Source organism: Arctopsyche grandis, chromosome 10 (genome assembly GCF_051622035.1).
Source record: "Arctopsyche grandis isolate Sample6627 chromosome 10, ASM5162203v2, whole genome shotgun sequence".
NCBI lineage: Eukaryota > Metazoa > Arthropoda > Insecta > Trichoptera > Hydropsychidae > Arctopsyche > Arctopsyche grandis.
Genome location: NC_135364.1, coordinates 5852157 through 5878648, shown reverse-complemented (window position 1 = coordinate 5878648; position 26492 = coordinate 5852157). Strand labels below are relative to the sequence as shown.

Here is a 26492-nt window from a genome sequence, read left to right as displayed (position 1 = left end):
TTTTTTTGATGTCACACTTATGAATCACTCTATTTTATAATAATATATATATGTATATTAATCAAGCGATTGTGAAATAGATAAAGCCAGAGCTGTGCCTGAACTTTATTTCAAAACTAAAATCACATGGTAGTTATGTTTATGTGGGTTTTACATGTCTAAATGTTAATTCTAACATTACACAAGAATATAAATATGCCTTGCAAATATAATATGTACACATTTTTAATAAATTTTAGTTATTTGTGTTTAAAATCAAACATTTCACGAAGCAATCAAGTGTATCGATACGAGTTTTAAAACACAAACATATGTAATTATGGCTGGAATTCATTTTATTGTCTCTTGACAATATTTGTCATTCAAGATTTCAATGAAGAATATCGTTTCAAAAACAGATAATTTTAATGTTATATTATTAAACACTTATGAAGATCGAAAATTTTATCGATAAGCTTTTATCATAAACAGGGATATTCTGAATAAGATTGGAATTGTTTTGAAAATTAGTCTACTATATTCTAATCTACAGCAAAATCTGTCAATAGTTATAAGGTTTTGTCTAAATATGAGTAATCCTTCAAACTTGTCCAAAATCTACTAAAACAGTATGTATAGTTTTTGTAGAATACATCATTTATCAGAATAAGCCTGTATTGAAGAAAAAAAGATATGAGATTTGACGATATGAGAGAAATTAATAAATAATGAAAATATATATACATACATATGAAGATTTGTATAGAAAAATAATTAACGATTTTCCCACCATTTTGATTTGAAAAATATAAATTATGTTAAAAAATTCAAATTAACCTAATTATACCAAGACGTATGAAATACAATAAAAATATATGTATTTTCAGTATGAAATTCTCAATAAATAGAATATTTATATAGAGGATATGAAAATCATATATGTTTTGTTGATAGGAAGCATTTCGCCAATGAAAATGATATGACAAATGGCGTTAGGTAGAAAACACAATTAAGGGGAAAACACACGAAGGCTCCTCAGAAGAGTGGCTAAAACATTAGCTAGACATTCGGCTCTCAGAGCCAGTTGGCCCTCCAGCGATGTGGTGGCTTCGCTTTGTTGAGGATCAGACATTTTTCGAATGTGCTCTCTCACCACGCGAGCCATATCAGCTCCGGCCAATTCCTTGAAAGCCGCAGCTACATCGTGCACCCGCAACACTAAATTGCGCGTTTGTAATGGAGATGAAGTGTGTCTGCCTAAAGCCTGAAATCAGTATAATATCCAGTCACAATTGGTACTCCAATATTGTTAATTTAATACTATTCTACACAAACCTGTGATAGATCAGCGAGTTTCCGGAGAGGGGTTAAACACTCGGCTAGAGGTGCGGCAACGCCTCTCGGCACACCAGCAGCTAAAGATGCAACTAAAGCTCTACTTCCATTGACTAAGGCTACAGCTTCATTAGTGAGCTGATCTCGAGCTTCCTATAAATCGAATGAATACTATTGAACACTGATTTAAGTCACTAAATATAAAATATTTATTTATTTATTAATAGTTTTGGACCATTGTGGCATTACAGGAATAATCTAATGCGCCACAATGGCCTACATTTGATAAAGATATAAAAACAAGTAAAATATAAAATAAAGGAAAAAAGCAAAAGCAGAAAACATGGTAAAATAAAATAATAAAAAAAAGTAAAAAAAGGAAAATAAGGCATCAGAAAAAAAAATGAACAAAAGTGTAAAAATCAAAAATAAAATCCATAAATCCCATACTTTGTTTACATTGAACAAAATTAAAATAGAACATAAAAATGAACAAAGGAGATAGAAAAAGTAAAATAAAATAAAACAAAATATGAATAAAAATAAAATCACAGCGAGGCCCAAATGGAAGAGTAGATTAAGATTCCACTGATACATCACATTCAAATTAAGAAAGTAATGATGAGCGCAGGTCACCAGATAAATATGTTAATATAATATCCGATAATCTACGCTCACCGAGGTGGAAAATATCGCATTCAGGGACGGCAGCAACGATTTCATTGAGAAGTCGAATAGCTCTTGGTATAGTAGCCATTCGAAAAAGAACTGTGCGAGCAGGAGGTACAACCATTAAATGATGATATCTACAACGCAAATAATTATTAGGTACATAAAGTCCCAACTGTTCCAGCAACAACGTAGTAGCTGGAGAACGAAACGAATTAACGAGAAGTTTCTCAAGTTCAAGGGAATTATACACAAAAGGAAAGGAGTAGGATAGAGATATGGGTAATACCCAAACTCTTTCTTGTATAGAAAACGAAGAGATGCTTTTTGCACTTTTTCGATAATAAGAGAGTAGTTTGCTTCATGCGGATTCCACACAATCGCATTATACTCTAGCTTACTTCTAACAAGAGAGTTGAGAAGCAAGCGAGAAGACAAAGGGTTGGAGAATAACCTAGCATATCTCAAGACAAATCCAAGTCGACGAAATATAAATCATATACAACGTCATTTCAGTCAAAGATTACATTCAAATAAAACCCAAAAATATTAATTTTTATCTATGTGGATGGGTTTTGATAAGCAGGCAATTTAAATTCACATTGACGATTATCATTTTAATATTATTAAAGATTTTTGGGTTTAAGCTGGGGCATAAGTCATACCTGAAATTTCCTTTCATCAATATCTTCTCCTCCACCTTGAGCGTGCTGATGTGAGCAAGTTTGTGCTACTTGATGAAGCCGCGACAACAATCCATCAACAGCTACTTCAGTCTTCTGAAGCAGAATTTCAACACTGACAACGTGGCCGTTGCCACCGACTCCACACTCTCCGAGTTTCTGTTTCAAAATGGGCGACGGCAAAGTGCTGCAGTTAAAGGCGTCTACCTGATCTTTGAATCGAACGTGATTCGTCCTTGAATTATGCTCGTTTCTCAGAGTGGAGAAATTCGGTGGTACGATTTTATAATCAGAGCCGTTAAACGAGCCGGAACTGAGACCTCTTTCGCTTGATGCGTCGGAATGATTCATAGTGGAGCTGGTAAATTTCCGATTCATTTGTGGGGAGCACAGAGAGAATATAGTGCTCATTTCTTTATTCTTCAAAATTGTATTTTTGGTCTCCGAATGAGACCTGACGTGGCCGACTTTGTTCGACGATGGCGGCGAGTGAATTACACACTCGGGTTGAGACAAAGTTCTAGTCCTAGTAGGCGACGACGATGGCTCACAATTTGAAAATGCACTCTGATGCTCCAATTCAATGTCTTTGAAGAAGTTTTGGTTTCGCAAAAAATGAGGCGATCCAATGCTGGCTACTTTTTGTTCGACTCCGTTCTTTAGTATGGGAGGGGGATGTTTGAGTGCAGCTTTCATTTTTAAAGTTTCTATACTCGGCACTGGTGGAAGTGGAGGTTTTTTTGGAGGAAGTAAAATGTGTGGAGGAATGTTAAGAGCTGCATCACCTCTCGGAGGCAAACACGGAGGCATCATATTTGAAATGTATCCGTTTGAAAACTCATGATGGATATCTCCATTCTGTTGAGTGAATATTTTTGCATCAATCTTTCTGCTATTCAATGTGTTGAATCTATTTTCTGGCGGCTCCGCTATCGATAAACCATTGGAATTGTAAGTGAATGAATTTGATCTTGGTCTGACACTATTGACAACTGTCAAACTCTTCGGAGGCCTCTCTGGAGGTTTCACATTATCCTCAGAACAACGAGGAGGTGGTTTAATATCACACTCGTTAGAATCGGCTAACTTTTCTTCAGCTTTTTCTTGATCTTCATTCGGTTTCGATTTATCTTTCCCGCAACATGAAAACACACCTTTTCTTTCAACAGTAGGATAGTCGATTATATGTCCGTTCGGTGCCGTATGTCTACGTTTAGGATTCGGCGAAGAAGTGCTAATAATATTATTATCACAATTGCTCTTTTCAATATTTTTCTCGTTTATTATGAGACTGTTGCGTGCTTGGCTCAAACTTTTAGCATTGAACATATCACGGATTTCACTCACTCTGACGTTGCCTTTGACGACTTGTCCGTTACACATTGGTTTCTGTGCCTCTTGACCCAGCTCTTTCATATGCTGTATAATTTGAGATTCATTTGAATATATAACATTGTCTGCTGTCTTCGTCATGGACATGCAAGTAGGAGGTGGTGGGATAATAAACGACATGATCTCCTCAGGGGTCAATTCAACAGCAGGTGTGACTTTCAAAGTAGGCGGTTCGATAACGACAGTCGCTAAAAATTCATCTAAACTTGGATCTTTGACATGTTTATCATTGGCATCCTTTTTATTTGGATCACTTTCATCAGCAAATGATGCCGGAACTGTGTTTATGACTTGAGGTACTTGAGTGATGCTATCCAATTCATCTGGAGTTTGAGGAGGCGGCAACAGAGTCAAGTCGATCAAATCAGGATCTAAATCAATCATATTGATCAAATCACCGTTGAATAGACCGCTGTCTCGGTTTTCAGACGATGTTGCATCCGATGTCGTCTCGGTGTTTGTTCCATTGGTGCGATTATTGGTTGAATTCTCTCGAAGTTGGTTCAAATACGCTCGCAGATTTTGTTCTCGTCCATTGGGTTGACTGCTATATAATGGATTGTCAGGACTGTGCAATCCGAAACTAGTCCGTATTGCTTTACTTTGAATACTAGTACTTTTAGCTTGATGTCTATGTATAGGACTGCTTGTTGGTGTGTACAAGGAATCGTTATCGCTTTCTGATTGTGATAAATCATTATTCAAAGCCAACAATGCATCTGTCAGGCCACAGTTGTTCAGAATAGCACTCAAACCTTGACTTTGCCGTTGAGTTAACGGGTCTTCGTTAGGTTTTTTACCAGCGTTCAGAATAGAATTCAAATCATTATTGATTCCATTCAATCCTTGATTGATAGTTTCTGTTAAGAGAATCAAAGAATCGCTATGTTTCAACTTTCCAGGATTATCGTCCAATGATGAGATACGACTCAGACTGGATTCGTTGTCGCTTTCTAATTTATCGACGCTGGTTTCGAGCCAGTACGAATTTCCATCGTCGCCATTCATTTTAGAATGGTTCTTGAAACTCAATTCAACTTGTTCGTTAAGATACTGTTCAGAATTCTCAACCAACTTTTGCATTTCAGTTACTCTTTTGAGAACCTCTTCGTTTCTTGCTTCAATCAATCTTGCATCCGAAGTGTTTTCTAGAATTTCCAAAGACAATATGCTCTGGAAATCGAAGCCCATATTTTCTTCAGCCCACGTAGTGTCATTTTTGCCGTAATCATCTGCATCTTGATAGTTTTCATAAATGGAATTGGTGATATTGCCACCTTTACGATCATATATCAAAGGACTGCCCGATAGGTTTGCATGATTTTTATTTGCTATAGTGGCATTCATATTCGTGTCAAAGCCATTTTGAGTTATTTTAGGTGTAGAATGATAAGGTGGTGGCATTGTAAATGTAACATAATGACTTTTAGATAATACACTTGGATCATCATAGTTAACATAGCTCCATTTTGCCGGTACTACATTGTGTTGTGAGAGATATGGTGGAGCTAAAACGAATAAAATTCCAATTAAAACACTAGAAATAATCATATAACTTAGTAATGAATTATAAATTACCACTATCATCTGTAACAGGTTCTCTTTCCTGATCAACGTCCAATTCTTTTCCGGTTACAAGTCGAAAGTATCTGAAAAAAAAACAAAATTGATCAAATAAAAAATTTAAATGAAAGTTTGCACTGAAATTCATAAAATTGAACTTCAAATAGATTCATATATTTATAATAATTGTATAAAATTCTTTTAGATTAGCAGATTAAAGAGGAAACAAATTGAAAGTAAATTTCATAGCAAAACGACAATATTTTAAGTCACAAACCCAGCTAAAACGAGTGCCAGCTCAGCACCATCTCTATCTTCCATACTGAATGTGAGGACTCTATCCCTCTGAAGAAATATATTCACATTGTATGATAGTTCATCTTCTCTCGTGAGTCTAATACCAACCAAGTCTTCCAAACTTGATATTAATGTAGGCTGAAATGATAAAGTTATACATCACCATTATACTAATTTGATATATACACACATATGTACATGCTAAAAGGTATGATCAACTAAGAAAACAATACCACTGAGTTTCTAATTCCAGCTATTTGACTAAGTCCAAACCTCGGACTGACTAGCAACACTCTTTCCGGTTGATTGCTGCTAAAACACTTGGCACCATAACTTGGCAAACTTGATATTATATCTAAATAATGAAGTTTGGCCTGTAATACCAAAACATAAGTATATTATATTTTCATATGTAACACAAGTCAAAGTTATTATTATGAATTAAAAGTGAATGTTAATTGACCTGTAATTGTGATAAATGTTTCTGTTGATTTCCCGTCATTTGAGCGTTTAATTTTAAAAAATGTCCTATAAGCCTTCTAAGCTCTTTTCTTTTCATACTTTCTAACAAACCACATGGCACAAATCTCTCTAATCCGAATTCACGTCTGAAATTTTAAAATTTTAACACAATTACTTATTATAATTTGAAATATGTTGTATAAAGATTTGATCAAATATTGTATACTCACTCTACAGCCTTAACCGTCAATTTAGCCGGAGACATATTATGAGCTAATGCATGCTGATGCATATGTAAAGCAGCGAGTCTCAATGCAACGTCTGGCTGGAGTTCCGGTGCGAATCTTTCCTGAGCCACATCATTACAGCACTGCATGTAAAGGTAATCCATGGAGTTTAGATCCTTCTGAGCCAAATCGGCAGCTGAAGTCGGCACAAAAGACACTCGGAACAGGCAACGGAGCTTGTGAGCTCCAGGTCGAGACGCTATCTGTTATAAAATTAACCAATGAGAATGAAATAATTTCATATTTTATTTATATACATGTATGTAAGTAAGTATGTACCCTTGCTAGAGTTTCTTTAGGATCTAGTAGTGTGAGTTTATTCCGTCGTAGACTTTTGACATGTTCTACGACTAGGCTAAAGTGCTCTCCAGCAGACAGGCACAATTTATCTTTGAGACTGGTGACAACGTCCTGCACTGTAGTTGTGGCGTCGTATTTGAAAGACTTAGTCTGTCCATTCTCTAAGAACACTTTTAGAACGTTGGCCATCGGCGGTAAGCACAAGTCTCCGAGTGAAAATGCAGATGGCTGAAATGTGACAGTTGGAGTTATTAATCAATTTATACGCGCGTTATATTTGAGAGAAGTTGTTGTAATTACTGGAAATAGAGGTGATCCATTGACGCATACGCTTTCTGCGAAACGTACTCTCGGTGGCCGAGGTCGAGCACGCAGTCTAGCACGAGCGGCTCTGGTCAACAGAGCTGATCGTCGTCCTGGTGCTCCTCCTGCCGAAGGTTGACACACTTGGAGCGTTACACTGGTGGGACAGGCTCTCACTAGTCGTATCACGTGTTCCCGTGCGGCGGAGACGACTTCTTCGCCGTTCACTCGGAGGATTTGGTCGCCTGGTTCCAGCTGAAGTATACAATTAATTTATGTTTTAATATTTTGAGTGCGAAATAAACTTCGATAACACTAAATTGATGGTTATATATGTATAACCAGCTAAATACAATATGATTTAAATATAATAATATATATAATATGTACCCGGCGTTGCTAAGGGCCAAGAACATATAATACAAAAGTAATTAAATAGTATTGATTGTCACATAAATTTGCTTAGGAGATATTGGATATCAAATTCAAATTGTTTACAACTAAATATAGTCCATTATAGAGTAATAGAATAATCATAATAATTTTCTGATTACTAAATGTATGTATGTTTTCAGTCCGAAATTACAAAGTAAAATGAGATTTCATTTTAGAATTAATATAATATTATATATTATAAATATATTGTTTGGGAAATAAAATATGAACTATTTTATTATTATAAAGTTTTATTTTATCATGAAAGAATATAAAATATTTTCGATGTCGATGATATGTATGTACATATAATATATGTATGTATCATATATAAATATACTAAATAAAGATTTTCAAACTTTTTAAAGCAAGGTAATCTAATCTTTCAGTGTAATTAAATAACCTGCAATTAAAATGAATTCTAATGTATAATACATAGTGAGTTTTAGAAACAAGTAATGCACATAATCATATATGTATATAATATCTCTATTCTGTGTGTCTGTGTCGTTTCGACACTGCCAACAAAACGAACGAATATAATACGAACATCATAACATAAAAAAAAACTTTTATATATACTGTTTGCTACCAATGCTCCTCTAGGCAAATTAGTCTCTGAGCATTTAGAGCTATCTATTGAAAATTTATTTAATTAATTGATTTTTCTATTGGTGTTTTATATTGTTTAAATGTAGCTAGGTAGGTGTTTTTACCATTTTTTTTCATATTAAACAATTAAATATAAATAATAAATTAAATATATTTAAAATGTATTTGAAAAAAATTCGACCGCGTGCGGATCGAACACAAGGCCGAAACATAACTTGATATGCCGATATTTCCCATGCGATGATATTTCATCGGGCACAAGACTAGTCTAGTAAATTTTTAAATATTGTAGCATATGCTAAAAGGAGCCGCCGTTTTAATTGGTTTTCGAGGATTATCTCCAGGCTTAAGTGCTGTTGGCTAACAATGGAGACCCCCGAATGGACTTAGTGATCGGTAACGGCCCCCAGCCACTTTCCGCTAGAGTTCTCAGAGCTGCATGCCGAGACCGTGCGACTGCATATCTAGTATGTGACTATAAAAATAGGTAGACAAACGCGTCGAGGAAGATGCAGTGAGTGACCTGCCCTTTATAAGCAGGTACTTAGGCGATACCAAGGGATCCTGGACGGAGCAGTGGCAGTGCGTGGATCTCCTTAATCACCCAATAAATGCTGTGAAGCGACTTTGGCCTTTTATTTGGATCCTCCACCCACCCCTACGCAATAATATATATGTATACAAACGTACGCAGATTAAAGACATACAAAATAAATATTTGACGTTAAATCTCATTCTGAATAGAATTCTGTTTTTCTCGAGCATATCCACGAAAGGTATAAAGAATCACACCGAATCGAGAGAGAAGCGATAAACGCAACATCTGAACGAAGGGAGAGATACACATCGTCCAAATCCCAAGGATTATATGTATATTTGAGTGGGAAGAGCATCCTTGTTGGTCGGATCGCATTGCCAGCCAACAATCACGTCCATCCGCGTAATGGATTCCATTATTCTGACTGCAAAAATATACAGGGAATCCCGTCTGCGAGGTGGGAAGTCTTCGGGAGGAGGCGGAGGCCCTCAACATGAATTCGTGAGGAGCTTGGAGTGGGAAATGAGCCGATTTCCTCGGGTTCAGATAGCACCTTATTATGGTTTATTCAGCGCTCGTAAAGCTACAGTGGCGCCCTCTACCCCACCCCGCTTTTACAATTTGGAACGGCGAAACCCGAAACGATTCGCCTAAACAGAAACCGAACCTGAGAAAAATGTCTAACGATACGTCTTCGCCTGAATTGATATCGTTATCCCTGCTCTATCTATATTTCATGCACATTATTACGTACGATACAGAGCGTACTCTTATTTTATAAAGAGCCCTTTTTTTGCCCGTCTGCCGTAGTACTTTAAGGGATTTTCCAGTTTTATACCTACACTAGTGTTATGCCCGGTGAAATTTCAATGGGTGGTTTCGGAAACAAATTGATATATGTATGATTTGAAATAAATTTACAATACGTATAGTAATAATTAATCGGAATCGGAACTAAAACAGATATCGGGAATCGGAACTGAAACAGGGATCGGTATCCGGAACTGAAAATGGAGTCCGTATCCGAAACAGAAAGGAATCCAGAACTGGAAATGAAAAAGGAATCAGAATCCAGAACTGAAAAAGGAATCGGGATCCGGAACTGAAACACTAATTGGGGTCCGGAACTGAAACAGTAATCGAGATCCGGAACAGAAACATGAAACCAGATCCGGAATTGAAGCAACAGTCGGGAACCGGAACTGAAACAGGAAACAGGATCCGGAATTGATACAAAAGTCGGGAGCCGGAACTGAAATAAGGAATCCGGATCCGGAATTGATACAAAATTTGGGAACCGGAACTGAAACAGTAATCGGGATCCGGAAAAGAAACAGGAAACCAGATCCGGAATTGAAGCAAAAGTCGGGAACCGGAACTGAAATAGGAAACCGGATCCGGCATTGAAGCAAAAGTCGGGAGCCGGAACTGAAACAGGAAACCGGATCCGGAAATGATACAAAAATCGGGAGCCAGAACTGAAACAGTAATCGGGATCCAGAACTGAAACACTAATCGGGATCCGGAACTGAAACAGTAATCGGGATCCGGAACAGAAACAGGAAACCAGATCCGGAATTGAGGCAAAAGTCGGGGACCGGAACTGAAACAGGAAACCGGATCCGGAAATGATACAAAAATCGGGAGCCAGAACTGAAACACTAATCGGGATCCGGAACTGAAACAGTAATCGGGATCCGGAACAGAAACAGGAAACCAGATCCGGAATTGAGGCAAAAGTCGGGAACCGGAACTGAAACAGGAAACCGGATCCGGAGTTGATACGAAAATCGGGAGTCAGAACTGAAAAAGGAATCCGGATCCGGAATAGATACAAAAGTCGAGAACCAGAACTAAAACAGTAATCGGAATCCGGAACTAAAACAGTAATCGGGATACGGAATAGAAAAAGGAATAGGGAACCGGAACTGAAAAAATAATCGGGATCCAGAACTTAAAAAGGGATCGGAAACCGAAACCAAAAAAGGAATCCGGAACAGAAAATGGAATCAGGATTCGGAACTAAAAAAATAATCGGAATTGAAACAATAGTCGGTAACCGGAACTGAAACAGGAATCCGGATCCGGGGGGTCCCCCGGCGCCCCCGGAGGATTGTCTGGATTGGTCAAAGACGTTTGTGATTGGTAGGTCGTAAAATAATATAAAGATTTTTTATATTCAAATACATTTAATAAAGAATAAAGATTTTTTCATGGTTTTCATTTCATTTCCATTTACCGAGCGAATTAAATTATAATTCCTTGACAATACTAATGGTTAATTATAAATTATTTGGACGTGCGACACTTTTTTATATAGTGCTAGGGGGGGGGGGGGTAAATAGGTTTTTGAGCTCTTTTTCCTACTAGGCTGTTTTTACGTATATACATTAACATTAAAATAATATAATATTACATATGAACATACATATGACTAACAAAAAATAAAATGAAATTGTAAAATAGAAAATGATCAGTAGATCAGTAGCTGTTAAAATAGATATAAGATGTATTATGAACATAATTTAGTAAAAATAAAAATAAATATATAGGGGGGGGGGGGGGGGGCAAGTTTTTTGCGAAGCATCCCGTTTTGAGTCCTTGGATTTACATATAGTCATCCTACTTATATCACAAAAATTTCACCCACCGAAAAAAATAGCATATTCATTAAGCAGTGGTTCCAAATTAATGCAGATTTTACAGCTTTTAATCGAGCGGATAAAAACGTTAAAATTTATAATCCAGCATTATTTTGATGAAACAATTATTGTGTGTAGCACAGCACGCGCGTAAAAGTACGGCAAACTTTGCATAAATTGATAACGTAAAAATAATGAAATAACGTCGTTTTTTCTTCGCACATGTCAGCATTTTTTTAATAACACACCCACCCACCCACCCGCCCACCCCCGGGCAGTTTTTGCAAATGGTTTCGTTTCGCGCGTAAATGGAATGGTAATATCGTATTTTATGCGCGAGCTTAGCGGTATTATACTCAAGTGCGTTTTACATAAATGCGCCAGATCGGCGTTTTTATTCGATGAAAAATAACACTTTAGGCTACAATATTGTATCGGAGGGAGAGATGCGTATTATACCCCAACGAGGGGTGGGTTTATAATCGATCAAAGTTCAATAGAAACATATATTTAAAACCACTGAAAAGGTAATACCGAAATAAATCAATTTAAAGCATTCAATGGGATACGCAAAAAATCGCTTCGGAAATTTTCCAATACAAAATCGTTTACTTCTTTATGTAAAGTAATATAAATCATTAATATAGCTATTTATCTATGTATAAAGCGTCTGGAAAATTTTCGATTCGAAACGATTTTCTGAAGCATTGAATGGGAAATGCACAAAAGATTTTCTGCATTTCAAAAGATCACATGTTGATTATTTATGTACGTAAATGTGGGCATTCACGTAGAGGTTTGTATGTTGATAAATAGTCCGACAAGTTTCTAGCGATTTGTCTGTCGAAGCAGTTTCTCAAAGACCAACTTTGTTCCCAATACAATTTGTGCAATCTGTGAGAAAATCCTAGTAATCGTTGATGTTTTTTAAAAATCCGAAATATTATCAAACACTTTATAATATATGGATCTTACATTTAATCTGATCTTAATTATCCCATGAAGGTAACCTATTTTTATGCAGTGTTTGGCAAGCAGTATAGCTCGGTGGTTGCGTTAATGCTAACCACCAAGAGGTCACAGGTTTGAGCCCGTGTTTATTTATTTATTCTGAGTATTTTTGCAGTGCTGCTGGTAACTTGGATATTTGTGAATTCAATCGTTTCCATCGTTAAAACGGTTCCTTTTCGAATTGGTAACCAACCTGCCTACTATGCGTCACCACAATTTGAATATAGTAACAAATTTATAATCTATAAATATATATTGTACCATAGGGTAACACTCGCCCTTTTATTTCGAGTAGCAACACAGAAAAGCGCGCGATATATGCGCGTGCGCATCGAGAGCGAGTCTCTTACCCGCCAACCACCGGCGAGGAAGGATCTCCCCTGTGCACGTCTCCCGGGGAGACGGGCCCAGAGATCCGCCATCTTGCTGAAGAACCTCTGTGAGGTCGAGTGCAGCATCACTCCCTCCCAAGAGTCCCAGCCAACGTCTTCGTATTGCTCACGCCGTTTCCGGAGAAACATCAGTCGTGAGAGGACCGCAGAGCCAGCTCCCGACCACGAGGAAGCTGTTATCAATGAGACGATTTGCAGTCAGGAACCTCCCCGACTATATAAACTGTATCCCAAGGTTAGTTCACGTTTCCATATAACCCGACCCTTGGAAGAAGAACGACGTATTCGCCCTCTGGATCTCCCACCGCGAGATCAGATAAGCGCGCGTAAAACCGTTCATCAGACATAAAAATCAGACGCGAGTGGACCGGCCCGGATCGCAGAGCCAGCTGTCCCGACCACGAGGAAGCTGTTATCAACGAGACGATTTGCAGTCAGGAACCTCCCCGACTATTCAAACTGTATCCCAAGGTTAGTTCACGTTTCCCTATAACACGACCCTGGAAGAGCGACGACGTATCCGCCCTCTGGATCTCCCACCGCGAGATCAGTCTAAGCGCGCGTAAAACCGTTCGTTACAATATACATTTATAGATTTTTTCGATTCAAATAAATTTAATAAAAAAAAAAACGAATGAATATTTACTATTAGATTCGCCATGTTTAAGCTGTTAATATTACAAATACTGAGCGAAGCCGGGTAAAGCAACTAGTAGATTATACTTTTGTACTATGCTTATATTTCTGGTCACAGTGGGTAATATGTAAATAAATAAATTTGATAAAAGAGCTTTGTGTTCGACAAAAGATCAGACACAAAATTATTGTGAGTGTATCGTGGCTAGAGACTCGATGAGAGATTTGCTTGCTGACAAATCTTTCCGTGAATGTCCACCTTAAAGGACACAGAACGGTCTGTAATCATTTTATATTTTGCTACAGCTTCCAGATACGGTAAAATTCACTTTAGTGACTTTTTAGAATTAAGAGGGATTACACATTTTAAAGTGCATTGTTTCTGCATAAGGCGATTATAATTTATGTATGGAAAAGTGAGCCGGTTGGTCCTGTTCGGTGAAACTGCAATACAATGGAGAGGACATTCTGGAGATTATTAGCGGTGTTGTGGAAGCTTCAGGACATCGGGCACACTCCCCACGTATAAATTCTGACCACAAAGGACTCTATAATATAATTTAGATATATGTATACAGCAAACACAACTCTGGGACATAGCGGAAGTTATGCACGATAAATTTCAAATATATACAATAGATAAAAAAGTTATAATATACATAATATAAACAATCGAATTGTGTTTTTTTGTTCGGATTATAATTTTGAAAATATATAAATGTACAAAATATGTACATCATGTTACAATGGATTTTTCTATCCATTTCGATTGAATTTTGACTGTTTGAATTTCAGTACGAAAGATGAGATATTCATGGCAGATGTAGATGACATTTCGATGTACATACATTGATGATTGGCAATTCTTAAAATTGAGTTGGATCTTTCTGGCAAGTTTGAAATGGCAAAAGCCGAGACAAAAGTATCAGGAGCACAAGACGAGTGGAGAGGTATATTGGGAATCTGGCAAAATATATGCGGCCACGTAGTTTGCAACCATTTGTAGCGGAGCGAGCCAGTTATAGTGTACAAAAAATTACAAATTAACTAGTTAAACTAAAAGTTTTACAAACTTCTAGCTTGTTCATGCATAAAGCCAGCAGCATAGCTCGGTCGTTAAGCTACTGCCTTACACCGAGAGGCACCGAGTTCGATCCCAAGGGATTTGTAGTGCTGCTGGTCAGACTTGGATATTTGTGACGCCAGGTCGATCGTTTCCTATCAGAGTTTGGCAATTTTTCTGATTTCATTGATGAAACGATTCCCGATTAAAAATTGGCTAAAAACCTTCCTACCTACTATATCACCACTATTCGAGTATGATTAACGTACAATAAAATTTATGTACAATACATATGTAGATGTCTTGTTAATTTGCGAGTTTTCAGTGTCTCGTAATTCAGCGACTTGTGTAATAACAATGCTGCATTGTTTGTAATTGGCTAGAAATGCGCATTGGGGTTTACCTGTAAGGCCTTCCTGGTATAAAATGTAATATACGTAACTCTAAGTCGATCACTTCCTATCAGAGTTGGCCAATTGATTTGAATACATTGTTAAAACGGTTCCAAAAAATTGGCAACTTGTTCCCATTTCTAGCAAATTCAATTTTCTAGCATCCCGAATTTGTTGATTATGTTGCGTAGGGGTGGGTGGAGGATCCAAGTAAAAGGCCAAAGTCGTTTCACAGCATTTATTGGTGATTCAGGAGATACACGCACTGGCAGTGTTCCATTCAGAATGCTTTGATGAGGTCTAAGTACCTCCTTATAAATAACAGGTCGCTCAGGGCATCTTCGACGTCCGGCTACTTCCCTATTGTTTAGGCATGTACCCGGATATGTATTCCCACGACATTCAGTCCCACGCTATCCCTGTCAGTTCTAAGAACTCCACGGGAATGCGACCGAGTGCCGTTACCGCCGCTAAGTGCATTCGGAGGTCTCTCATTGTTAGCCGACTTGCACTTAAGCCTGGAGATAATCCTCGAAACCAATAATAAATATGCTATCCACCTATGTACATATGTAAATATATACTCTGTAATATTGTACGTATTTATCGCAAAGTTTTTCTGTACATCGAATTTGTTCATATATGTACGTATCTATGGTATTGTATTAATATAATTGTATTTGTGATGTAAAAATGGGTTAAAATAATAAAAAAAACAATGTAAATACGGAGAATTGGCATTTAAAATCCAAAGTATGCTTTCTAGTTCTAGACAGTTTTCTTCTACAGGATGCATATACATATATGCACACACGTAGATATGTACATTTAGAAAGGCAAGGATTATTCCAAAGTCTTAATCTTAAGTACGATCGAAACACAACCAGTCGGATGTTTTAGATCGAAACCCATAAAAAGGCATAACAATAACAGTAAAGCGTGATTTATAATGGCGCACCCTTTGTCAGGGACGGTTATGACTGCAACCAATGCAACCATTATGCAAATATTCCCACTATATACATATGTATATATGATACACAAAACTGTATATATAGATATAGTTACATTAGGACTGCATCGACAAAGTGTAAACCTCGTTTAACGTATCGAACGTAGCGAGAGACCGCTTCAGGGTACAATTTGATACGAGGCAAAATTTAATTTCCACCCCCTCCCACCGCTAAAGCCTCCCTTTTGTAAAGCGGGTCGTTAACGTTAATGAACATACCATTATGTTGCGGCAAGTAAATTAACGTCGAAGCGGAAAATTAAAATTTTAAATTTGCCAAAAAAAAAAACCCCCGAAAAAAGTGCAGCGTGTGAGCGTCGCAAATTTTCACATTTTCCGCGATTTTCCTTTTTTGACGGGTAGCGCTTTGAAAATGCCGCACGAGTATAAAATATATGGCGGAAAATTTCCACGCGAAAAATGCAACGAATTTGCAATGCATCCCGTCGGTTACATGTAATGGGAGTTTAAAGCCGAAAAAGTGAACAGAAAAAATATGTATAAAATTTTTTTACGATACAATTTTTTTTTTGCTTTTTAAGTAGGGCTCATTTTCATAACGCTTTCATTAGATTCTAAAATGGCCTGTGCTAAAATTTGGCTAATTGAGTTGTTCGTATCTAATCTGTGGGTACTTTTTATGCATATACTTTTAGTAATAAAAATGACAACGTTATTAAATTTTATTATTAAAATAGACGGAGCAAAATAAATCGTCAACACATTGGGTAAGACATCGTTAGAGATTTAATCGAAATTGATTAATATTTCTACAATTTAATTTAATAAATACGTGCTTCGCTTTTTAACAAACGTCTTTTATTGTAGGATTCAGTATTCAGTAGTATTATATGAATGGTTTATTAATATAATTTTAATATCTTATATTTAGATAAAAAATGTGTGGAAAAATAGGGATAAAAAACTCATCGCTTTACATATAAAATCTTTTGTAACTTCGGTCTTAAAAAAATACGTAGAAACATAAAAGAGAAAGATAAGGAGGAAAAAGGAAACAAGGACGCATATATATTTTCCAGAATCAAGGCCTATAATACAACATAATTCTTATGGATTGATTCCATTACTTGGAGACGAAAAAGTATACAATTAATCGAATAAGGGTACGATTTAACGGTGAATTGAAAAAAAAATAACTTTGCCCCTTAGAACGCCTCTTTTGCGCATCAGAATAAAATATATTGGGCATTAAATAAATATATTTGTGTTAAATAATAAATGTTACATTGAGCAATATTTAATTTGTAGTATGAAATAAAAAAGTGTTTCCAGCATGATAAAATTAAAAAGTGCGCAGTTAAAGGTTAAATTGAAAAACTCCCATGATTTCAACAACAACATATTAGTAGTTTAATTCACAAATTTTTAACTGGCGAGTTATTGAGATTAAATACCTATACAAAGTGGGCCAACATAGACGATTGTCGGTTGAGACGTTGCCGATCCTACATATATTTGTTTATTTGTTTTAAAACATACCAGTATCTTTACAGGTTACCCCAATACGACACTGTGGCCATAAAATATCTTTAATGCTCAAGATGCTCATTAAAGACCTTTAATGCTCAGCGTTAATGCGCATTTCATTCATTTTAGGCTGCTTTAAATTTTTTCTGTTGTGAAAGTAACTTATCAAATGCCCGCCTTTTATATAAAAATGCTAACCTAATAAAAACGATGCATTTGTAATTTTTCAAATGATCAAGTATTTGTTTTATGTTTTGTACATTTATTAATTTTTTTTCTTATTGCTTATTTAACTTTTTTAATTTTACAAATATTATATTTTATTAAAAGAACATAAGACTTTTGCTGCGTTTTTTTGTTTTATAATCTAATCATAATATTTTCTATTGCTGTTATATTTTTAATAAATGAGAAATTATTTTTAAATTATATAATATATTTTTTAATTCACACAAATTTTAAGAAATACTTACGATAAATGCACACTTGTTTTATAAAATGCGCATTTAAAAAACTCATCATTATTTTATAGAATACTACATATGATTTCAGCCTTAAAGGATTTGAGGATGGAAGAGGAATATATATAGAGGAAGAAGGATATACGTATATATATATATGTATATATATATGTACATATGTAGATAAGGATTGAGTTACACTTTTTAGAACCTATCCAAGTTAGCTTACCTTTCCAACGCTGGGTCCTCCTTCAGTGACGAATCGAACAATGACCGGTTTTTCAGATCCGGCCACAAAACCAAACCCAAGATCAGAACTCCTCTGAAGGGTCACAGTCCTTGGCTCAGGATGACATTCTACCTCTCCGTCTCCACCACCACCATCACATCCAACGATAGGCGCTTCATACGTAGTCGTCTTGTTGAGATGACTAGAAAACAAGCAGAGCAAACGAACAGGTTAAAACAATAAAATAAAAAAAATACATTAACTAAAAACTAGTCGTTTATATTAAACGTCAAATATGTATGTGCATACTCTTTTATGTTGGGTGGTTCAATTTATTTCGGGGAAATGAAGAGTGACGATCTGTTCTCGCAGAAGGATGGATGGTTGGTAATTCGTCAAGTGTCCGATTGGGGTTGGATTATGAGGTGAATGTGTTATATTGCGTGTTGGACTTACTTGATGTAGTAGGGCCTGGATCGATGGTCTGTGGCCTGTTCCCAGCCATACGGTAGGTCTCCATGAGCTGAAGACAACCAGCTTTCGGCTGGTGGGAGCCAACCAGCTGCATGAGTAACGTGGCTGAAAGAAAGAAAAAAAAATCAATTAGAATATATATTTTCAATTGTCTGGTCACGGGTTAAATTCCTGGCTTTGCTCTGCTGGCCAGACCTTGGATATGTGACTCCAAGATAGGTAGTTTCCAATTAGAGCTTGTCAATTTATCTGATTTCATTGAAACGGTTCCAACAAATTTGCATCTCGAATTCTCTGATTTATTAAATACTGCAAATTTGTCCATAGACGTCTCAGTGATTGTTAATCGATGTTTGTAATTGCCCTTGAATAATACTTATGTACAATGTTTGACCATAGATGTCGTGTAAAAAAAACGGATATATACCTGTATAAATAAATAAATAATTAAATTTGTCTATTGACCAATTATACTGAGCAACAAAAAAATTACCGGATCGTAGACTAATCAATCTTTACTAAATTGAAATCGCTGAATTCGAATATGATAATGATTTTTGTTCGCTCATATCTCGTTTAAGAGATATGAGCGTATAAAAAAATGGGCAATTTTTACAGATTTTTTTTGGCTTTTGCAGTCTTTAGTTCAAAATACAGTATTGCTAAAATACAGTTAGATATTTTTTCTATTGATTCTGATATTTTATTACTTTGATTTTATTACTTATAATTAATTATCTAGCGAATTTTAAAAGCCAAAAATATATTCTTTTTTCTTCAAATTTTCTTATAACCACGTTTAAAAAAATTGATAATTTATCTCAATATTACTTTTCTTATCTAAACGTACTAATTCGAGCAGTGCATGATTGAAGTTTCAAAACCGACTTTAAAACAAATGTTCAAAGTTTCAAAGTTAACTTTCAGGGATGGTTCCAAAGAAAGTATTATACATACATATACTGTCACATATATGTATGTATTTATAAGTACAAGAAAACCTACTTAATTATTACGTGAGCCCTGTACGGTATGCGGACTAATCATTAATGGACGATTCATATACAGAATGTTCATCAATGACCATTTATCAAGAACCATTCATCAAATGGACTGTTCAATTTAAACGTTTTTTTATATATTTTTGATGGAGAAGCACGATAAACCGTCCGTTTGATGAACAGACCTTGGATAGATGGTCCTTAATGAGCAGTCCTAAATAAAACAAGTTTCTTTTTACCAAACATTATTTTATATTTGCCAAACATACGTATATATACGTACATATATGTATGTACAATGTATATACCCGTTATATAATGAACTATTTTCATACTTATATCATTTAGCAGTGTTCGCAATTCAATTACACATTATATATATATATATATATATATATATATATATATATATATATATATATATATATATATATATATATATATATATATATATATATATATATATATATATATATATATATAATATCGCTGATAATATCTGAGATAACGCTCGCCGTACTATAATAGTCGTTTCGATTCGACATACCTATGTACGTCACAGCTAAACCACTGCCAAAACGTATATACGTATACACAGTGGCGTAGCGTGAATTCCTGGTGCCCCCCCGCAAACTATTTTAAGGCGACCCCCCCCCTTCCCCATATATTAATATTAGCAAAATAACTTTCCAAATTAATATTTATACTTTTTTACGTATCGGTATATGTACCTATATATCGAAATCCATTAATAGTTTAATCTGGAAGACCAAGAAGCAGTGCACAATCTGTTTAAAGTAACTGATGGTGAATATTCCTTAAAAACTTCCCACCTGTTAATGGCGACAGTGAAAAATTTATAAATTTTATTGGTTTTAATCATATAATTTTGTTTTATTGTTTACACATTGAAAAAATATATACAAGAATAAGAGAATTCTCAGCTAATAGGTTGAAGTGGCACTGACGTTCAAAAGATGGAAAAAGACGGTAGTCTTCTAGCCCTATGGGCATAGATCAATTACACAATGAGGATAAATTCAAAATATGTTAATGTATGTACATACACATATAGTACAAATAGATTGAAAAATAAGAGAAGTTTTTAAAAAAATTACGGAACAAATTAAAAAATCCATGAAAAAGGCGCGCTTCGTGGCGCCCCCCCGCATTGCAGGGTCTGCGGGCGCGGTAGTTACGCCACTGCGTATACAATAACAAAAGAAAAAAGCTTCTATATATACTGATCACTACTAATGTTTCCGTTTTGCAGAGAATTTACCGCCATATATTGAAAATTTATTTAATTAATTAATTTTTCTATCGGTGTTTTATGTTATTTATGTATGTATGTATGTAGGTAGTTATTTTTATATATTTTTTTCATATTATACAAGTAAATATAAATATTAAATTAAATATATTTATAAGGTATTTGAAAAATATTCTACCGCGTGGGGGGAATCGAACACATTTCTTTTAATTTTTTTTTTATTTAATAACTTAATATGCCCATGCGACGAATATGTCATCGGGTACAACACTAGTGTGTATAATAGATTTTCGCTGCTCGTCGTTGATAGACTATTTCATATTGTGAATAATGACTGTGGATGATCGATAGTTTGTTACGCAATTTGAATGTCAATCAGTCGCAAATTAACAGATTCGTCATCAACTATTCAACATATTGAGACCGTCATACAAGCGCACCGGTACGCAAACAGTGATACGCATCGGACAGTTTTGATTTAGGCACCGAAAGGTTTAACGGCTCACTTAACGTGAGAACGCGCGCATTTTTTGTTTACTTATCGAAAACGCAATCCGAGCATTAATTTTTATGCACACGGCAATAAAAGAAAGTATGAAAGTGGGCTTTTTACGACGCCGACGTAAAACCGACGCGTACCCTTCCGTAAACCGTAAACCGTTTACTACGCACCGTAACACACAATCCCGACGCACTCGCAACTAATTAATCCGTCAAAACTGAAAAAAAAAAAATCAAAATCTGATAACCGAGGCTGTATCGTTTTTTTTCGACGCCCTGGTGAAAATTTTCGTGGGTTTTTCCGAGGGGAAAGGATGCGATAAGGTTCGCTCGGGTCGGTGGGGATTCGAGCAAAGCTCTTGATTGATGGAACGGTTTCATACGCGACACGAACATAATTTGCGGCCATCTTGCCTCTGCGTATAGTAAGTACCGTCAATTTTGAGAAAACCGGAAGCGTATATTCGATATATGTAAGTGAAGCGTGGAAAAGCGTGGCATTGGGTTGTGATGCTTTCGAACGATAACACTGTTATAAGGCTGATGAGATCAGAATGCTCTTTTGAAAAGCGCATTCTGTTGATGATTTCATAAGTGAGTTGGGAATGTTTGGTAATTGGATTATTAGTCACGTCACGATCATCGCCCAAAAGACAATTTTTGCCATGAAAATCGCGAATACGGAATATTTGGCAGTCGAGTTCTCGTTAGTATGATTGTTGGCTGCCAGGTTTTCCGTAATAGAGATTTTAGTGACTATTGGGCGAGCGCTTTGTGACCAATAATCACCGAACCGGAAAATTTTGAGATTAAATCATTTATAATATGCATATTTTATTTTATTTTACATAGATATGTTTATATCAGGAAGGCTTGATAGGAAGACCCCAATGCACCTTCATGGACAATCAATTACAAACAATGCAGCATTTTATTATTACATAAATCATAAAGATGTATTTTTAAATTAGCTTGATAGCTAAAATATATATAAATAAATAAAATAAATCACTGTATTTCGAGAAGCTGAAGAACATGAAATAATAATTAATTAAATAATTAATCCATTGAGACATCTATGGATTTATATTTGTTTGTGTATATATATATATATATGTTTGATTTTTGTCTCGTCTAATTTCTTTAGTTATTTTTTTGTTTCTTTTCTGTTATATTTTTGAGCATTGTGACGCATTAGGAATTCCTGTAATGCTACAATGGTTTAAACTTTAAATAAATAATTTTATTTGTACATAATTTTTACAAATTGTATATACATACATATGGTACAGTGAAAGCATATTTTAAGTGAAAATATATTTTCACCAATTCAAGCAGTGAAAAAGTATCAAACAATGAATTTACAACGTTAAACTCTATAAATTTAACCCTAACAACTCAATCTTAAATGAATAGGGCCAACTCTTACTTAACCTAACCAATCCTAACCAATAAAACCAATCCTGAAAATGTAACTGGTTATGGTTATGGTCAAAGTGACGCGTTAGATTATTCTGTAATGTCACTGTGGCATACTACAAATACATGACGTATGTACGTGACATTTTGGGTACGATGGTTTATTGAGGAACCGCTTCAACAATGAAACCAGATAAATTGACAAACACTGATAGGATATGATTGACTTGGAGTGACAAATATCCAAGTCTGACCAGCAGCATTAAAGATTATACTCAGAATAAATTCTTTTCAATCGCGGTCAGCTTACGGGATTGATCCCGAAGACCTCTCGGTGCTTAGTATCAACGCAACCACCGAGTCATGCTTCTGGCTAATATGTTCCTATGTATGTATATGTACATTGTATTTGCATCGTGCGCGGACTTTTGGCCGAATTGACATTTTGCTGACGGACTTAATTTTGTTTTTATAAATGCTTAAAAGTTATCAAATATATATATAAGGCTGAGAGTTGAAAATGTTTTTTTATTTCTTTTAATTTAATAAAAAAAACTTAATTGTTTTTGTATTTTTAGTATGATGTGGACGGATTGATTATAATAACTTTGAATGTAATATAATTAAAATTTAAAATAAAATAAGACTTTTATCTCTTGACTTGACTTGACATACTGATTTTGTAAGACTTTAATTTAGAGTTAATACAAAACTGAGAAATGGAAAATTACTTCATTTTCAATATGATTGTATTTTAAACCTGAATATATTTTTATTACATATCCGATAATCATCACAATGTACCTACATATATAACAATTTATAGGACTCTCCGACAAGCTTAAATTATTCTCTATTTTGGCAACTCTCATCCATCTCAGCCCAAACATTTTCCTAATTTCATCCACCCATCTAGCCTGCGACCTTCTTTGTACCGTACTACATTCTCTCGGGTATCATTTGAGCACTTATTTTGTCCATCTACCGCCTATTGCCACTTCAATCTCTTTACTCTCTCCTTCTATCAACTACTCTTGTCATATTTCTGACCCTTGTATCCCGTTTTATATCTCACCTCGTTATACCAAGGTTATGTCCAAGTTTCGCATCAATACGGCATCATTGATAAGACACAATAATTGAAGATTTTTTTTTGAGAAAAAGTGACATTTCAGGTTTCAAAACGCCATTCATTCTCCCTAATGTGCTCTATCATATGTTATTTCGTACGCCTTTTTATTTCATCTTCTTTATTGCCGGATATGTCAATGATTTGACCAAGATATAAATAATTTCTTACTTCTTCTACTGTCTTATTGTTTAATGTTATTCCAAGTTGTGATCAGCGGGATTAAAAAAGTTAATATTTTTAGGATTTAGGTCAGGAAATGAAAGTTCAGTTGAGAAGCTAGTTTGTAGAAATGGATGCAAAGACATACGGTTAAATTAATAATAAGAGATGTATGTATATAAAGAAAATGGTACTCAAGAGGATGCCAAAGAAAGTTAGCAATGTTGATTGGACTTTGAATCGATGAACTTATTTATAATTCGAATCCAACGTCTGCAAAATAGGCAAGAATGGAGGAGCAACGGATATCTAGTGGGTTTGTGAACCGAATAAAAACGAAAACCGAGCTTAAGACCCATGATATATATAGAGTCTTATCACTGCTTAAGCCCTATGATTTACACCTTGGCCCTTAATCATTTTAAATGATCGATCGTTGAAGATTTGTGAGGGTGCGTAACAGATTTTCTAACGCTCTTTAATTACACTCTGTCGCTATTACGCTTGATGTATTACGCACTGCTGTGGATAAATTAAATGGACTTAAGTGGGTTTTTTTTACTTTATAATATAAGCCGACATTATGAACATGCAGTGGACTCTGACCCTACTAAAGTAGGGCTTACACGAATACGTTCTAATTTTCCAAACACAAAAAAAAACATTCAAATTTAATCCTATTAGTCTGATATTCCCAATGTGGAGGAAACACATGTTTCGATTTAATTTAAATTTTAAAAGCATAAACGCCTTATATATTTTTAATCCAATTGTGAATTTATAATGTGCTTCGTGGAGGAATTTGTTGATGATTATATGTATGCAACAGATTCTGGGGAAGTTCGATTCTATCAACGTCGAATTTGTATGGAGGGGGTTCGAATCTATGTATGCCGATTTTACATTTTAATTTGCGAAACACCTCTTTTGTATAAGAAAACGTAATAAATGTCGATGGGAAAATTCCACAGTTGCTCTCTCCGACCACGACAGAAGATTAACGGATAAATAAAGTAGAACTCTCGTCCTTCCGCTACAACATGGAAAATTAATTCCATTCGAAAAGGTATTTCCGTCGAGCTGAAATTTGCATGCAAATTAAATGCGTATCGACCCGTGTTAATGTTATAATTAAAGCAAAGCATTTTTCACAGCGCCTATATGTATATCTATTATTTTGTTTTTCTACAGAAGCGGAATAGTGTTTAGTAAAAAGTCTCAAAATGATGTTGCAACCGATCCACCATGTCAGAAAAAGTGTACATTGGCACACAAGAATCCCTAAAACGGGTCACGTCAAAAGGAATATATACGTATTGGAAGAAACGTGAAAGGAGGCCTCTGGCGTAATACATCAAAGGGCACGTCATAGCAACAAGAAATAAAAAAAAATGTAAAAGCGTAAGGATACACGTTCATCCTTTAAAAAATGTCCGTGTTGAATTTCAATAGCACGATGTCAAGTTCAACCAAACATGCAACGTGAAATGTCGTATTCATTAGAAGAAGGAGAAAGATCGTGTTTCAAATTTTAACTATTATATTTATCAATATTTAATAGCATCTAGCAGATACGCATATAATACATATGTACATATAGGAAGAATTTATGTAATGGAAAATCTATGTAGATCAACATAGATCCTACAAGTATGATTCGTTTGCGAGAACAAGGCCCTAAATCGATGCCCTGTGGTGTATTGCGTGGTAAAAATTTAGGAGCTCGGCCGTAAATAATGGCGAACGCCAAAATTATTAAATTGAGTTTCTTTGTGTAAAAAAATGAAACTTTTACTACAGAAATTCATAGTAATTGTTCCAAATTTTCTCAAAAGATGGCAGTGCTATCTCCTATTAATCACAGCACCATTTATAACTGCGTTTGTGATAATGAGGTGGAAAATATGGTATTTTCCACCTTAGCGAGCGCAAGTTGTCGGAGATTTTTTTTAAACATATCTATTACATTTTTAAATACATATATGACATATTAACTATTTTTCTGGTAGCCTGCTCTCATCATTATTTTCATAATTGAATGTGATGTATCAGTGGAATTTAGATCTAATATTTTCCAATGTTTTGTATTTGCAGTTGGTTCTTATACATACATATATTGGTGCTAGCTGTAAACGTTCCCTACTTTGTATTTTATTATTTGATATTTTTACTATATCTGCTATAATTATAATGCTATTGTTTTTTTTATATGTATATATTTTTATTTTTCTCATATCTCATATGGTATTTTTCGAGTTTGTAGCTCGCAATTTTACCGATTTCAAATTCACCACACCTACAATTAACCCTTTTAAATGAAAACAAAAATAGTGTGGCCAGAACACTATTCCA

The 26492-nt window shown here is 35.3% G+C and overlaps 1 protein-coding gene across 1 annotated transcript in view; it reads right to left on the bottom strand.

Annotated features, from left to right (window-relative positions):
* Window positions 1-988: 988 nt before the first annotated feature.
* LOC143917857 (uncharacterized) overlaps window positions 989-26492 on the bottom strand; it is a 372933-nt gene continuing 347429 nt past the window's right edge. The window contains exons 3-16 of the mRNA XM_077439465.1: window positions 18638-18760; window positions 18182-18383; window positions 7268-7525; window positions 6947-7195; window positions 6611-6870; window positions 6382-6526; window positions 6152-6292; window positions 5899-6056; window positions 5637-5707; window positions 4469-5566; window positions 3241-4429; window positions 2649-3186; window positions 1315-1467; window positions 989-1243 (exon numbers count right to left, since the gene is read on the bottom strand). Coding sequence (XP_077295591.1) covers window positions 989-1243; window positions 1315-1467; window positions 2649-3186; window positions 3241-4429; window positions 4469-5566; window positions 5637-5707; window positions 5899-6056; window positions 6152-6292; window positions 6382-6526; window positions 6611-6870; window positions 6947-7195; window positions 7268-7525; window positions 18182-18383; window positions 18638-18760 — 4840 coding nt within the window. The remainder of the gene's footprint in view (window positions 1244-1314; window positions 1468-2648; window positions 3187-3240; window positions 4430-4468; window positions 5567-5636; window positions 5708-5898; window positions 6057-6151; window positions 6293-6381; window positions 6527-6610; window positions 6871-6946; window positions 7196-7267; window positions 7526-18181; window positions 18384-18637; window positions 18761-26492) is intronic.